Below are 17,131 nucleotides of genomic sequence, written 5' to 3' on the forward strand. Positions count from 1 at the left end.
ACAGGGCCAGTTTTGTTGGATGAATTTGTGGAGTGGTATAAAGAGAAACAGATGACATAGGAATTTAACTATGCACAGCAGCTCAAGAGTCCCTGTTAGCACAGTTCTGTCAACCATTAGCCATAAATTGCTGTTTGTATCAAAGCGCATGCTGCTTTTCTCGCACAGTGTCCCTTCTGCAGGGAAGTTGTGGTGTTTGCTATTTAACAAGCCTATGACGCTTGCTGTGTGGCATTGTCCTCTTTGAAGGCTGCTTTGCATTTTGTATTTACACTACAGATTGGTGAATTTGCCAATGTCTTCACTGTGATTATGTGTATATTGCTGTTTAAATTTTGTATATGTGTATAAAAAAAGCTTCACCTAGAGATTATTTCTGCAGAAATGTATTGTAAAAATAATTTTGTGGCACATTTTCGTCACTTTTTTCAAATGAATCTTTTATTTCTTTATTTGGTCTCAAATGTAGCATTTCCGAAAACAAGACTAAAGAAATCTTTGGACATTTTTGCCATGAGCAGCCATTGCCAGTATAACATTTCTGTTTAAGAGGTCAGTTTTTTGATAGGGGAATGAGTGCCATTTATTCCTTCAGCAGCACATGCCAAATGTACTTAGTTTTAGTTAAAAGTATTGGCCTTTTAAATGGTTAATTATTTGGATACAGAGTTGTAACATGCCACAGATAATTTCTATTTGATATGTGTTGGTTTTTTTTAAACAAACTAAACATTTTTTTTTATGTTTAAAAAAACCCTGTAGTATTTTAGATAGTGGTAAAAATCAGCAAATTAAAAATGTACTTTTACAAAAATGAGATTTAAATTCCTTTAAATTGCCTTTGGCATGCACCTATCCTTCCTCCTCAGCCCTCTCTTTTCTTTTGGCTTATGAAGAATGTTCAGGCATCTATTGTTTCCTAAGCTACTAAAACTAAAATTTATGTTCTCCTCACTCAAATACTAATGATTTGTTGGCAATCACAATTTATCAACTCCAGCCAACTGGGGGTCACGGTTTGAATTTTTAGTTAAGCTTTCATAGTGTCTAATTTTCGGTTTCTTATGTAATTAAAGAACTACATTGAATAGCAGGGATTTGTTTTTCCTTTTCTTTCCTGCTGGGTTTTTCCTGGCAAAATGTTCATTGCAGGCAATGAATATGAAACCACCAGCATTGAGTTAAATAGACAATATCTTTTACATTGGGACCACTTTTTTTTTTTGGATGACTAAGTAATTTGTACAGGAAAGATTTAGCCCAAATGAGGAAAACTAAAGAATGGAATGGTATATTAAGGTTTGCATTTTATGTCTTGTTTTCTTTGCCTTTCCCTTCCTTAGGAAATGTATTGTCAACACCAACACTTCTTTCTTCAGTATATTTGGTGCTATTAAATAAATAATGCAGTCCCTAAGGTTTTTTGAAAACAGAAAATGTTATGGTTGTTTGACAAGTAAGAAGCTATTGGTGCATTTGAACAAATGAAATGAATGTAGCTATTATTATGTAGTATGAGCAGAATCTAAGACCATGCAAGTAATTGGAAGCCATTTGAACTTGGTCAAAATTTGTGAGAGGTTCTTCTTCTCCCCCTACTCCCAACCTTAGAGTAAATGAAAAATTTTTGAGTTCTATGAAATGAGAAAAAACACACAGGCATGCTCCTCCACACTACCGTGTCATAGTTTCTCTAACAGTATCCAGGATTTCAGGTTTTATTTGAATTTTCCCCCCTGTTCTAATTCAACCACCAAAGATAGAAATTACATATGTATATACAATGGGTGTGCGTGCATATACAAAATCACATCATGGTAAAAATAAAAGTGTACTACCTTTCCCTACCAAATAGAAATGTTTGGTCTGCTGTGAGAAAAACATGTAGTGTCAAAAGCTCTAGAATTACTACACATACTTGAATGCTATGCTCACATTTGGACATTTTTTGAGTGCCAATTTGCACAAGATAATAACTGAGTGAATTAGAAAATGTTTGTGGCAAACAACCACTATTAAATTCAATATTTTGAAAGGATTTTAGTGTAAATGTACATATTTCAGTGGTGATATCCAGAGGGAAGATAGTATATAGAGTACTGTTTTGATTTGTTTTAATCCCATTTACAAATAAACCACATTTTAGGAGTAATGTGTCATAAATTTGATTAGTTGTGGTTTTCTTTTTAAAAAGTAACAGCAAACACAAAGACTACGCTTGTTTTATTTTTATTTTTATTTTTTGATATCACTAAGAATTTTCAAAAGAATTATACTAAATGGCACAGGTTCTCTCAGAATATAAAGATTGTTGCAAAGGAAACATTGCATTACATGAATAATTAAACTTTTTAGCAATGGAGGATGGAACCTGAGAAAGCCATTGATAATGTCTGATATTAAAAATATGAATCTCAAGGTGGGGCTACCAAAATCTACATGCTTGGAAAATCTTGAATGGTTTTCATTTTGCAGATTTTAAACTTTTTTAAAAAATATGTCTATGGGATTATTTGATTGATTCCTTATCTCCCCCCACCCCTTTTCTGTTTTAATGTAGTGGTTTTAGCAGTAGAGAGAGGGATTAGAGGGATGGGATGCTTAGACTTTTTTTTTTTTTAGTCTCTGTCTACTTATCTCTAGACTAGGTTGATATTGTATCATAAACATCATCAAATGGTTATTTAGTGGCTTGGGCCAAAAAGATTAGTATATTTTTCTTCCCAAGTTTTTCCATTTCCAACAAGGTTCTCTACCCTTTCTTCCTAATAATATTTGAACACTACAAGTGCTCACAGTGGAGTGGAATGTAAAGTTTAGATTTATATTACTACAGTGGTTGGTCAGAGGTTTCATTATTTGATTCTTTAAAAAACACCTGCTGAAATATGTGTCTTTTTGAAGCATGAGCTAAAAGTTAAATATTGGGGGGTTTTTTGTAACCCTGAGTAGAAAATCTTTACACTTTTGTTCAACTTAACATTTTTTTGACCTCATTTCTATTTTAACTGTACTTTTGAAGTTTATACAGAAAGCTTTAAAAATTAGCTTGTCCCCCTAATTTTATTTCTTACAACTGCTAAAATACCTCTGTAAGCCTTATCCTTTCATATGTTGTATGATAAATGTATAGAATTCATCCTCCAACTGAACTGTTGGTTGTCTGTAAGTGAGACCAAAATGTGGGTTGATTTTTGTCACAAAATAATTTCTACTGGAGGTTACTGCTTGTTATACAGACAAACAGCTAACCTGTAACTGTGAATGCTTTTATGTCTTCAGTATTTGCATTACATACATGAGGTGTACAAGTCTTGTGATTCACCGCTTAACTTGAAATACTGTCATGCCACCTAACAGGACTTCAGCAGGTTGGTTTTAGGTTTTAATGGAGTTGATGTAAAATGGTATTCCCACAAATAAAAAGAATTTGTGTTTGGTTTCAGAAATGGTGTGATTTTTCTGTGTTTTCTTTAATAGCTCAGTATATCATCCTGATAATGATTTACTAAAATTTCATAGTAGAAAGAGTGTTCGGTTTGGTTTCTGTAGACATGGATTTAAATCCTAACTACAAGTTATATTTAACCTGTGTAAATATTGATCCATCATTGCAAAATGAGAAAGTTGCTTTGGACAACCTTCTAATTCTGAAATACATTAGATAGATAGATAGATAGATAGATAGACACATAGATAGATAGACAGACAGAGACAGATAGATAGATAGATATTATATAGATATTATATATAGTGCTGAAGCAGATCAGCAAGACCTGAATTCAAATATGGTCCCACACACTCGTTGTAAGTGCCACATAACCCCTGCTTGCCTCAGTTTTTTCAATTGTAAAGTGGGGTACCTACCTCCCAAAATTGTTTTGAGAATCAAAGGAAATAATTAAAAATTTTTTAATACTTCATTTTTCCCCAACTATATGTAAAAATTTTTTTGACATTTAAAAAAATTTAAAGTTCAAAATTCTTTCTCTTTTTCCCTCCCTTTCTTCCCTTAGAAGGCAAGCAATTTGATATAGTTTATTCATGTGTAATGATACAAAACATGCTTCCATGTTAGTCATGTTGTAAAAGAAACACAGAACCACCCTCCCCACAAAAAATAGAAGAAGAAAAGTTGGAGGGAAAAAAATGGATGCTTCAATTTGTATTGAGACTCCCATCAGTTCTTTCTCTGGAGGTGGATAGCATTTTTCATAATAAGTCTTTTGGAATTGTCTTGAATCATTGAATTGCTAAGAATACCTAAGTTATTTATAGTTGATCAATGTACAGTATTGCTGTTACTCTGTACAGTGTTCTCCTGGTTCTGTTCATTTCACTTTGCATCAATTCTAAGTCTTTCCAAATTTTTTTCTGAGAGTATATTGCTCCTTATCTCTTACAGGGCAATAGCATTCCATCACAATCTATACCACCACTTGTTTGGCCATTCCCTAATTGATGGATATTCCCTTAATTTCCCAATTCTATGCCACCAAAAAAAAAGAGGTAATATTTTTGTACATATAAGTCTTTTTCCTTTTTTATTTCCTTGGGATACAGACTTAGTAGTGCATAGCTTTATAGCCCTTTGGACCTAGTTACAGATCATTCTCCAGAATGTTTGAATCAATTCACAACTCTACCAAGAATACATTAGTGTCTCAGTTTTCCTACATCCCCTCCAACATTTGTCATTTTCTTTTTAGGTCATATTAGCTAATCTGATAGGTGTAGGATGATATCTCAGAGTTGCTTTAATTTGCATTTCTCTAATCAATAGTGATTTAGAGCATTTTTTCATATGAAGGGAAAGTTTTTAAAACATTCAATACAACCCCTGGCACACATATATACAGTTTCATAAGTTCCTTCCGCTTCCCCCTCTCCCTCGTTCTCCTCTAGACTGTTGCCTTTTGAAGGTCTATTTAAAATATAAATATGAACTATTAAAATTGGATATATCATCTCATCCTTTTGGGAACTTCCATTTACACCTACTTCAACTTTGTGTTGTCAGTTTTTTTCTTTGAAGATATGTCATGTAATAATCTTGCCATTTCTTTGATTAGTCTTTCTATCATACGATCTCACAGATTTAAAGTTGGAAGTGATCACCTAACTCTATTTAACTTAAAATCCAACTGTCTGTTATACTTAATACCTTTGCATTTATTTCAAGTGTTCATTTTTAGGGTCCATGCTGCTCATTTAGTCGGCAAACATTTATTACTCTATGTGCTTGATACTGGGGATACAAAGACATAAGGAAAACAGTCCTTGCCCTCAAAGAGCTTACATTCTTCTGGTGGGAGACAAGGATGTGTACACACATATACATGTTTCTTATCAATTTAAATGCAAGGCAACTTTACAGGGGGAAGACAACTAGTAGGTGGGGTAAGGAGAATTCAGGAAAAGGCCTTCCACAGAGCGGGGATGCTTTATATGATTTTTTGAAGAAAACCAGGGATTCTAGGAGAGGGAATATTTCTGACACAGGCAGGAACTAAAGCCCTATTATGAGGAATGGCAAGAAGGGGAATATGGGTTTGGGGAAGGAAACAAGCATTTTAATAAGTACCTGCTGTGTGTCAGGCACTGTGCCAAGCACTTTACAGATCTTACTTGGTCTTCACAACAACCTTGAGATGCAGATGTTATTATCCTTGTTTTATAGTTGAGGAAACAGGTAGTGGTTAAGTGATTTCCAAGATTATACAGCTAGTGTCTGAGATCAAATTTTAACTCCAGCCTTTCCTAACTCTAGCCCAGTGCTCTGTACATTGCTTCACTTGTATGTATACATTGTAGGCTAGCATGACTGGAAAACTGTGAAGGCGGGGGTGGGAGGTGAGGTGGAGTGGGGGGGTGGGGGGAAAGGTATAAAAACATTGGAAAGGTAGGAAGGAGCAAGGTTGTGAAGACTTGAATGCCCTGCAGAGAAGTTTATATTTAATCCTAGAGTTAGTAATTAAGCCACTCACATTTGTTGAGTAGGAGTATTGTGTTCCTTAGGAAAATCACTTTGTTAGCTGCCTTGACCATGGGTGGGAATGGGGAGAAATGTTGCACGCGTAGTATTCATCTATGTGAGAGGTGATGGCCTGAAGGGGATAGAAGAGGATCAGTTTGAAAGATGTTAAAGAGATAGACTGATGATATTTAGTAAATGGACATGCAGGGTCAGAGAAATTCAGAGTGACACCAAGGTGGTGAATCTGGGAGACTGGAAGAATGGGAGGGCACCCTGGACTGTAACTGGGAAATCCAAAAGAAGGATTCTGTCCTGAAGTTAATAAGCAGTTCATCATGATGGTATTAGAACTCAGGAGACAAATTAGGGCCCATTATATAGAATTTGGGAGTCTTTTGGACAAAGATAAGTGAACACCTAGGAGCCACTGAAGAGTTTCCAAGTGAAAGGGCAGCGGACAACCCTGACAGGCATCCAGAGTGGGCGTGCCATGGATAATGCTCTGGCAAAGGAAGATGGAGAAGGCATTCAGCGAGGTGTAGAACCAAGAAAGCATATCCCAGAGGGGAAAGAGTGGACTCTCAGAAAGATGAAGAATGAGAAAAAACATTCGATTTGGTAAATATCTGGTTATGTTCAAGTAAGTTTCATTTAAGTGATGAATAATGGAAACCAAGGCTTAGCAGTTTTAGAAAAAAGTGAGCAGAGGAAGTAGATGGCTCTTCTTTCCCCAGGAGTTTGACAGAGAAAGGGAGGCGCCATAGAGAACAGCTTAGGGACATCCTAGAATCTAGTGAAGGATTTCTTGCAGGATAGTCTTGGAGGCTTTTTATAAGCAGAAAAGGGAAATGGGGGGAGGGGCAACATGGAGGGAATGATAGTGGGCCAGTGTCCCAGAAAAGACTAGAGGGATTAGCCTATTTGAAAAGAGGCCACCTCTTTTTTTTAAATTATTTTTTTAAAAAAAGTGATGGTTCCACTCAAGGAGTTGTAAAATAAGGACAAGAGGGCGCTTATATAGTGTATGTCCTTGGTTCTTTCCGGAAGGTGAGGTGAGGCCCTCTGCCAAGTGCATGGGGAGAAGCTTGAGAATGTCTGCAATAGTCACTGTGCCAGGGGAGTGGAATTGAGAATCAGGGAAAAAAGTCCGAGATAGTATTGGAGTCAGGAAGAACAGCGTATGTTCGAGTCCTACATCAGACACCTACTTGCTATGTGATCTCACTGGGCACAGCCCCTATCTCCCTGTCCTTATCTGTAAAGATGGAGATAATAGCAGCCGGATTGTTGTGAGACTAAAATGATGTAACGTCCAAAGCCCTTTGAAAACCCACAGTGAGTAAAAGCATACCCTTGCTGCAAGGAGGACCCGTTTGAGATTGGATACCAAATAAAGAGTGGGCACAATTAGCACAGTCGTGGGACGGACTCCCCAGCCTCCACTCTGCAGGTGGTGACTAGGAAAGGAGGCAGATGGCAGGAGGAACCCAGAGTTGGGGCTTGGCCAGGTCGGAACAGCCTGGAAAGAGGGAACGAGAGATTCCAGAGTTAGGAGCCGACATTATTCAGTAAGGGGTTGAGTTAGGAAAGGAGGAGACAGAACAAGGGGAAGTGATTGCCTAGAAAGGAACCGAAGGGTGGAGAGATCGCCAGCAGGGTGCGGTGAAGTGAAGAGCCGGGAAGACCAGCACAGGGAGTGATGAGAGATGATGATCTATAAAACAAGTGCACAGTTCTTCCTCGTGGAAGCCCATGGCAGGATCGCCGCACGTGCGGTCTTCTCTGCCTCTATTTGAAGTTGCTTGGAAGAAGATGGTCCTTGGATCTTGGTAGATGGACAGCCCTAGGGATCAGTGTGTTATCGAGGAACATCCTGATGTTTCCTAGTAGAAGGGCAAAGAGTGGGTACAGAGAGGAAGCCTTCCGGATATAGGAAGGGAATGCTCCGCCGGTTCGGGGATAAACTACGAGAAGCTGCTGTATATGTAGGGAGAGAGGAGGGATAGTGTGGACGCGGCCGTGGGGAGGGAGGAGCACCTTGGCTCTGCAGGAGTCAGTGAGTTGTGGGGCTGGGGGCATCATCGGGAAGGTGCCACCGACACTGGAAAGATGGCCACAAATGCCCTTTTGTAACCACCTCGTGCCTGCCATGGCTCCCTCTCCCCTTTTCTTCCTGGGCTGTGCCAAGTCGATAGCTTTCCATGAGAACAATGCAAGGTCTCCAGGTCAATTAAACTTCACCGTACATTCTCCTTGGGGGCTGGGATCATGCCAGTCAAAAACTGGGTTTCACTGGCTCACAGGAATGCTACAGTACTTTTTTGTATTCAAAAATATTATTCTGAGCAGGGGGCCATAGGTTTTACCAGAACCTGAGAGGGATCCATGGCCCCCCAAAGGTAAAGAACCTTTGCTTTAGAACCACCCCTTTTGAATGATCTTCCCTTGGAGTGAACTTCTTGAAATCTACCCAAGTGAATTTACCAGAGGATGCCCAGTTTTTCCTCCCTCATCTCTCATAAACTAAAGTCACTTCTCATCAAGGTTCCATCATTTCTACTTAGATCAGCTCCTTTTTTATTGGTCTAGATTAGTTCTAGAAGAGTTTCCCTTGCCACTTCCTGAAGAATGAAATGATCATCAAGGCAAGTAAAAAAAAAATCGACAGTCACTCGTGGACATTTGTTTTGTATGAGTGTATAATTCATAATATATATTTAGGTAATAGATTCTGGTTTTCTTGCTTTTTGGATGGGTGGGGGAGATGGGGAGGGAGGAAGAGATAAAAGCCTCAGCTTAAAAAAAAAATTAGCTGCTCTGCAATTTCACAGACTTCTAGTAAAGTCTGGATAATCAAGAGTTCTCCATCACAAGTGGAACAGCTAGATGGCACAGTGCCTAGAGTGCTGGGCTTGGAGTTAGGAAGAGTTGTCTTCCTGAGATACTTAAAGCTGGGCAACCCTGAACAAGTCACCTAACCTCTCTTTGCCTCTGTTTCTTAATCTGTAAAAAGAATTGGACTGAATTAGAAAAAACCATAACAAAGTTCATTTGGAAGAACAAAAGATCAAGGATATCCAGGGAAATCATGAAAAAAAAATGGGAAGGAAGGAGACCTTGCAGTCCCAGATCTCAAACTATACTATAAAGCAGTGGCCATCAAAACAATTTGGTATTGGCTAAGAGACAGAAAGGAGGATCAGTGGAACAGACTTGAGGTAAGTGACCTCAGCAAGACAGTCTATGATAAGCCCAAAGATCCCAGCTTTTGGGACCAAAATCCACTATTTGATGAAAACTGCTGGGAAAGTTGGAAGACAGTATGGGCAAGATTAGGTTCGGATCAACATCTCACACCCTACACCAAGATAAACTCAGAATAGGGGAATGACCTGAATATAAAGAAGGAAACTAAGCAAATTAGGCAAACACAGAGTAGTATACATATCAGATCTTTGGGAAAAGAAAGATTTTAAAACCAAGCAAGAGCTAGGGAAAAAAAAATCACAAAATGTAAAATCAATAATTTTGATTACATCAAATTAAAAAGTTTTTGTACAAACAAAACCAATGCATCCAAAATTAGGAGGGAAGTAACAGTTGGGAAACAATCTTCATAACGAAAACCTCTGACAAAGGTCTAATTACTCAAATTTATTATAAAGTGCTAAATCAATTGTACAAAGAATCAAGTCATTCTCCAATTGATAAATGGTCAAGGGACATGAACAGGCAGTTTTCAGCCAAAGAAATCAAAACTATTAATAAGCACATGAAAAAGTGTTCTAAATCTCTAATAATCAGAGAGATGTAAATCAAAACAACTCTGAGTTATCACCTCACACCTAGCAGATGGGCTAACATGACAGTCAAGGAAAGTAATGAATGCTGGAGGGGATGTGGTAAAGTAGGGACATTAATTCCCTGCTGGTAGGGTTGTGAATTGATCCAACCATTCTGGAGGACAATTTGGAACTATGCCCAAAGGGCAATAAAAGACTGTCTGCCCTTTGATCCAGCCATAGCACTGCTGGGTTTGTACCCCAAAGAGATAATAAGGAAAAAAGATTTGTACAAGAATATTCATAGCCTTGCTCTTTGTGGTAGCAAAAAATTGGAAAATGAGGGGATGCCCTTCAATTGGGGAATGGCTGAACATATTGTGGTATATGTTGGTGATGGAATACTATTGTGCTCAAAGAAATAATAAACTGGAGGAATTCCATAGGAACTTGAAAGACCTCCAGGAATTTATGTAGAGTGAGAGGAGCAGAACCAGGAGAACATTGCACACAGAGATGGATACACTGTGGTATAATTGAACGTAATGGACTTCTCCATTAGTGGCAATGCAATGATTCAGGACAATTCTGAAGGACTTATGAGAAAGAACACTATCTACATCCAGAGGAAGAACTGTAGGAGTAGAAACACCAAAGAAAACAACTGCTTGATTACATGGGTGGAGGGCGATATGATTGGAGATATAGACTCTAAATGATCATCCTAGTGCAAACACCAACAACATGGAAATAGGTTATGATCAAGGACACATGTAATACCCAATGGAATTGCATGTCAGCTACAGGAAGGGTGGGGGGAGGGAAGGGAGGGAAAGAATATGATTCTTGTAACCAAGGAATAATGTTCTAAATTGACTAAATAAATAACTTACAATGAAAAGAAAAAAGAATTGGAGAAGAAAATGGTAAATCACTTGAGCATCTTTGCAGAGAAAACTCCAAATGATGCCATGAAGAGTCAAACACAACTGAAATGACTGAACAACCATCACAATGACACCTTGCCTTTGCATGAGCCTTGTGATCTACCCAATGGATTTCCTGCTGCTACAGACAATATGGTTATTCTTCCCTGATTCATTTTGTCTTCTACTCCCAGCTGTGACTATTTCAAACCTCACCTGAGGCAGCCTACACCTAGTCCCCCCAGCTCCAAGCAGAGGGCTTATTTGGTTATTTTCCCCAGGTAAAAGAAACCAGCTATTGTGATGGGAATATTCTCTGTCCCCAAACCCCTCTACACATTTCTTCTTTGTCTTCCATGAAGGGCTGGTACTTCGTGGCCAGGGCACTCCCTCTATTTATTCCCTTAATCTTCTCCCCCATAGTTACCTTCAGGAGCTTGTGCCTTTCCTTGTTCCCTGCTCCCTCCCTCCTCCCTTCCTCCCACTTCTGGACTCCGTCCTTAATCTATTCAAAAACAGATCTCCCTCTTCTTTCCCCCAAATCTGTTATTCCCTTACGCTATTATTTACTGTCTCATCCCTTTTCATGGTAAATTCCTAAAAACAACAACCCCCCCCCCAAAAAAAAACCCTAATTTTTTCATTTCCCACTCACTTTCCAACCCCTTGCAGTCTGGCCTGAACTTTGCTTGAGTGGTGCTCCCAATAGTCTCTTACTTTCTAAATTCATGTCTTGACTTCCCTGTAACCCAGGACCTGTTGGCTATTCTGTCCTCCTGGATACTTTCTCCTACCTAGGTTTTGATATTACTTTATTGTCTTTTGTGGTACCTTTAAGCAAAATGTCATTTCCTTCATTATTTCATTTATTGAGATAGGTCTATTTTTTGCTTTTACCTTGCCTGAGATCATGATTGCTACCCCAGCCTTTTTTACCTCAGCTGAGGCATAATAATAGATTATGCTCCAGCCTCTTTTTTGAATTCTGTGTGTTCTATTTCAAGTGTGTTTCTTGTGAACAACATATAATCAGATTCCAGTTTTTAATCCATTCTGCTATCCACTATCTTCTTAAGGGAGAGACTTACAGATTTAATCCAACATAAACTACTCTGTCTCTCTTTTTTTAAGCCCTTACCTTCTGCCTTAGAATCAATCCTATGTATTGGTTCCAAGGCAGAAGAGTGGTAATGGCTAGGCAATGGGGGTTAAGTGACTTACCCAGGATCATAGAACTAGGAAGTGTCTGAGAGCAGAGTTGAACCTAGGATCTCCCATCTCTGGGCTTGGCTCTCAATTCATTGAGCCACCAAGCTGCCCCTGTATTGCTGCTTTTAATTTTTTTTTTAATTTTAATTTTTAATCCCTTACCTTCTGCCTTAGAATCAATACAATATTGGTTCCAAGGCAGAAGAGTGGTAAGGACTAGGCAATGGGACTTGCCCTGGGGTCACACAGCTAGGAAATAGGAAAAAATTTGAACCCAGGACCTCACTTCTTTAGGCCTGACTCAATCCACTGAACTACCCAACTGCTCCCTCTTCTTTCTCTTTCTTGAAAGCTCTACCACCTTTCTAGTCATGTTATCCACAATTGCAGATTTACCCTAGATTCTTCACTCTCCACCATTTTCTCCTCTTCTACTCCCACTCAATTAATCAGTTGATAAGAAAGGCTAATTTATTGAACTCTACCTTTGTATCTTTTCCCTTCTCACCCTGACTATTGAGTCTCCTAATTGGTTTCCTTGTTTTCAGTCTGTCTTCTTTATAATCTGTCATCTACACAACTGCTAAAATAATCTTTCTAAAACCTAGGTCTGACTTTATCATTCTCTTGCTCAAGAATCATTGGTGGCTCCCTCTTGCCTCTAGGATGAAATGCAGATTTCCCCATGTAACTTTTAAGGCCCCTTATAACCTGGATCCAGTATTTCTTTTCAAGACTTTCACATCATTGCCCTTCACATGCTCTATCTTATGACCACACTAGACACTCCTTATTGTTATCTGACCATGACATTCCATCTCCTGCCTCCATCTCTTTTCCCAGGATGTTCCCTATGCTTGGAATTCATCTCACAGTGCTTTGGAAATACACACACATGCACACACACACACACACACATTTTGATCAAGAGAGAAAGTAAGAAAACATGAACCATAAGCAGTTGCCTTTTTTTCCTCTTTATGCCCAAGTGCTGAGACCAAAGATATAAAAACCAGGAAGGAGGAATGTGTACAAAAAAATAGTAGTCTGAGATTGGGAAGGGGATGTTTAATGGAAACTAAAAAGTGCATTGACTATCAGGAAATTTATAGCTCAAAACAAACAAAAGAAAGGATAGTCATAAATCATAAAATGACTCCTATATAAGGAGAATAAAGTTCTTAAAAAGTACTAAAAATATAACTAGAAATAAAAAATCTTTTAAAAGGTATTCTATATATTTCATTATTCTATAGATAGGATGAAATCTATACTTCAGTATGATTTTGAACATTTAACTTACTAAGAATTACATCACTGATTTTTGGATTTTTTAACCTTGATATTTCATTTTATTTATGTGAACTAACTTGTTGATAATATAGCAAAGTAAAGAGACTATACTTAGGAGCATCAAAAGCTGGAAAAATATTTTAATTGGTCCAATGTAAGTTATTTTTAATATAGAAGTTTTGATTACTTGAAATTATGTCAAGGGATCAAGAGGTTTTAAATGAACCACTGAAAAAAAAGAAATACATAATCCAAATAACCAAAAGTTAAAAAAAAAAACAACATACCATTTACATACACAACTGAGTTATCTCCTGAATAAGGGTAATGAAACACAGAAACAAATCATTAGCAAATGAAATACTCCAGGAAAGTAATGGGAGAAAAAGAAAGAAAAAAAAAAGAAAAGGGGATAATATCAAAGAAAAACTGATATCACGTAAAGAAAGATAGCTAAGGTATAGCATGCAGGTGTATTGGGGAGAGTGTTAAAAGGGGGGGAAATACAAGAAATTTATCCAAAGGATAGAGATAAAAAATGTAAATTAAAAAGTTGTTGATGCCTTCTAAAATTTTAGTCATTTCCTGATATACCCTTCCTACCACATAGTAGACTCCTTATAATAAAAAGTTAAGCCAAACCAACTCAAACAAAATGACAAAATGGTGTTGTAATGAACTTTAAAGTAGCTCTTGAAAGCGATATCTTGGGAAACTACAATGGGTAAGGAAAGGAATAAGTCCTACTAGAATGGAATGGCAAAACATCATTGAATAAATCCAGTTTCCTCAATATGGGAGTTTTGTTGATGTGAACTAAGGCTGGGAATGTTTTCTCTTTAAAAAAAAATCAAAAATTTCTCAAAAAATTTATTTTCTCTCCTCTCTACCCTCCCCATGGGGGTGGGGTGGGGACTTATAACAAATATGTATACTCAAGTAAAACAAATCCTTTTACCATGGATGTCCAAAAATATGTCTTTCAAGTGTATCACCTCTCACTCAGAAAGAGGGTAGCATGCCCCACCATTGCTCCTCTAGAATTCAGAGTTCTTGAGTTTTTCTGAGTTGTTTGTCTTTACCATCTTATGTTTTGTTCTTGTTACCATTACAAATCCCGCTCCTGATTCTGCGCTTCTTTCCATTGGTACAGAAAGAAGTCTTCTACCAAGCAGATTTCCCACAATCCTAATGGTGTTGCACATATAAGACTTGAATTATATTCAAATATAATTTGGAAATTTTGATTGTAGGAGGTCAATAGTGGATGCCAGCATTTGGGGGTCCTTGAGAGAAGTCTCCAGAGACTTCTCTTAGTTCTCCTAATTCTCTGAGGAAATGTTATTGTTCCCAGGGTAGCAGGGATATCTTTCCAGAAACAAACTAACTAAATCCAAAGTCCACATCCTTCCTCAAACATTTATTCACGGATTTGATTCTCCGATTTTCCTCTGCTGGGTGTCTAAATTATTATTGCACGCTTTCCTTAGACATCAGGAACCTTCCACCTCTTTCATAAGCCTGGAGTACACATTTAACTTGAATAACAATCGAAAGCTGGAAGTGGACATCCATTGTTGTTACAATTAAGCAGGCATCTTCTTTCTTTCTTTTGTTAACTCATTTTTGCACCAAACCTCCTGTTCTTTGAACATTAACTTTGGGGAAGTTCTTTATTTTATTCCGTCTGTCTAACTGTGCTCCCTTGCAGATAGATACCATCTGAGGACTTTGGCATCCCGAAGTCCTAGCCATGTAAAATGGAAGTTCTGAAGGAACTCTGACTCTTGCTTTAGAATTGCCTTGAGTATCTGCAATTGCCAAAGAAATGTTCTCCAGAGTCTTTATCCTCAAACCCGTGCCCATGAAAGGGCTGCAGCTGTCCTCGTTACCAGTGAATGAACAAACCCTCTCCAGATTACAGCCTATTCCGACTGCACTAGAGGTGGGGAAAATCTCGACAGCAGCACATTTTCTTTCTTTCCTGGGCTTCTCAGTCTGTCCTGTTTGTTTCGGTTTCATTCAGCATGGGTGGCTCATTATGCAAGTTTCATCTTGAGAGTGAATAGAAATCGGGCTCGCAGCACTGCTTTTATCACAGAAGCTGCCTTTAGCTCGTGAATAAAAACAACAAGTTCATTAGCGGACCGCTTTTGTAGGAGTCACGTTGCTTAGAAATCCTCAGACTTCTTTTTTGCTCGCGCCAAAGCCTCCTGTCTTTATTCTGATATTAATGAACAGCAGTCTCTGGGTAGGAGATCCATCTGTGAAGCAGATTAGCTCCTCTGCCTCTGCCACTGCTGGCCTTACCACAGCACTCACCGAGTCCCTGTTTGCTTATCGCTGGTCTTGGTAGCTCTGATCCCTGCCCTCAGGAATTCTGGGTGATCCCACATTTAGAACTAGAAGGTACAACTAGAAGCCATCAAGTCCAACCCCTTCATTTTACAGATGAGAAAACTGATGTTCAGAAATGTTCCATGACTTGCCCAAGGTTACCGAGTCCATGAATGGCTGAGCCAGAATTCAGGCCTGGGTCTTAGTGTCAGAGAATTTCAGTTGGAAGGGATTGGTCAGAGTCCAATCTCCTCATTTTGCACATGAAAAAAAAAAAACTGTGGGGGAAATGTCAAGTGACTTATTCAGGTTCCCCAAGTTATTAATTTAAGGCAGGATTTGAACTCAGTGCTTTCTGACTCTGAGTGGCCTCTGACACTCTACATGCATGATGAAATTATGAAAATATATGATTGAGTTTTAAATCAAGGTGTCTTGTTGCTAGCTCAGATAAGGGGAGATTCCCCTCCACCCTCTACTCCTCACTCACCACTCCAGGGCAGACAAAGAAGTCTTGAATGAGAATTAATAACATAAATGAAGGGGGATTAAGGGTTTCCTTTATGAGATGAGGGAGAAATCCTCCAAGCGGATTCTGCCATGAAAGAAACAAGCATTTATTAAGTACCTACAATGTGCCAGGCACTGTGCTAAGCACTTTACAAATATGATTGTATTTGAGCCTCACAACCACCCTGTGAGAGAGCTACACTTATTATCTCCATTTTACACTTGAGGAAGGTGAGGCATATAGGATTCAATGACCCACCTCATGTTACTGAGCTGGTAAAGAAAGTGACTGAACCAGAATTCAAAACTAGGTCTTGTAATAAGAGCCTATTTTGAATGGTAAATGATAACTACAGATCAGGCTTGTAAATCTTCTTCCTTCCTCCCTTCCTCCCTTCTTCTCTCCCTCCCTCCCTTCTTCCTCCCTTCAGCCTTCCTTCGTCCCTTCCCTTTCCTGTTGATCTTCTATTAGTCTTTTAAATCAATTCAGGTTGACATTATGATGTCTCAAATAAAATACTCTTTCTCTTCTCTAAATTAAGTAAGAGGCTTATTGGGGAAGAAAGGAAAGATCAAATTGGAAGGAGAGAGGGTATGGGATTTCCCTAATACTAAAATAAGTCTTGGGTTGAAGGATGGTGGAATATAGTCAATTTGGAAAATGGCTGATAGGTCTGGAAGTTCAGTCACTATCACAACAGAGCAAGTCAGAAAGAGCTGGACTTTGTCCTTCTTTCTTCTGTCTTCCAAACCAAAAGACAACCTTCAGGCTTCAGACTCCAAAAACCAAGAGACCTCAGCTCTCTTCTGTCTTTCCAAGCCAAAAAGGTCTAGACTTCAGCTGGTCTGCTCCTTTCTCCAACTGCTTCTCCTGGTCACATTCCAAACCAGAATGCTCTTGTTTGAGTGACAGGTCATCAGTCCCAGCTATTCCTGTCTTGTTGCAGGCTTTCCCAATTTCTCTCTTCCACAATCCCCCCTTTTTGTCTTTGGGGAAAAAAGATGCAACCAGCATTTTGTATTAATAGTACTTACCTTTATATATAGCTACATTTCTAACTATCTAATTCTTAAGCCTGTACTATGTCAAATATTCC

The 17,131-nt window shown here is 38.5% G+C and overlaps 1 protein-coding gene across 10 annotated transcripts in view; it reads left to right on the forward strand.

Moving 5' to 3' along the window:
* The window catches only part of DCUN1D4 (defective in cullin neddylation 1 domain containing 4), an 82,265-nt gene extending 78,816 nt beyond the window's left edge, over nt 1–3,449 (forward strand). For all 10 annotated transcript variants that reach the window (XM_056802604.1, XM_007496468.3, XM_007496469.3 and 7 more), the window contains one exon: nt 5–3,449. In XM_056802604.1, coding sequence (XP_056658582.1) covers nt 5–60 — 56 coding nt within the window. In that variant the 3' untranslated portion in view covers nt 61–3,449. The remainder of the gene's footprint in view (nt 1–4) is intronic.
* The last annotated feature ends 13,682 nt before the right edge of the window (nt 3,450–17,131 follow it).

The sequence above is a fragment of the Monodelphis domestica genome, chromosome 6 (assembly GCF_027887165.1).
Source record: "Monodelphis domestica isolate mMonDom1 chromosome 6, mMonDom1.pri, whole genome shotgun sequence".
NCBI classification, from domain to species: domain Eukaryota; kingdom Metazoa; phylum Chordata; class Mammalia; order Didelphimorphia; family Didelphidae; genus Monodelphis; species Monodelphis domestica.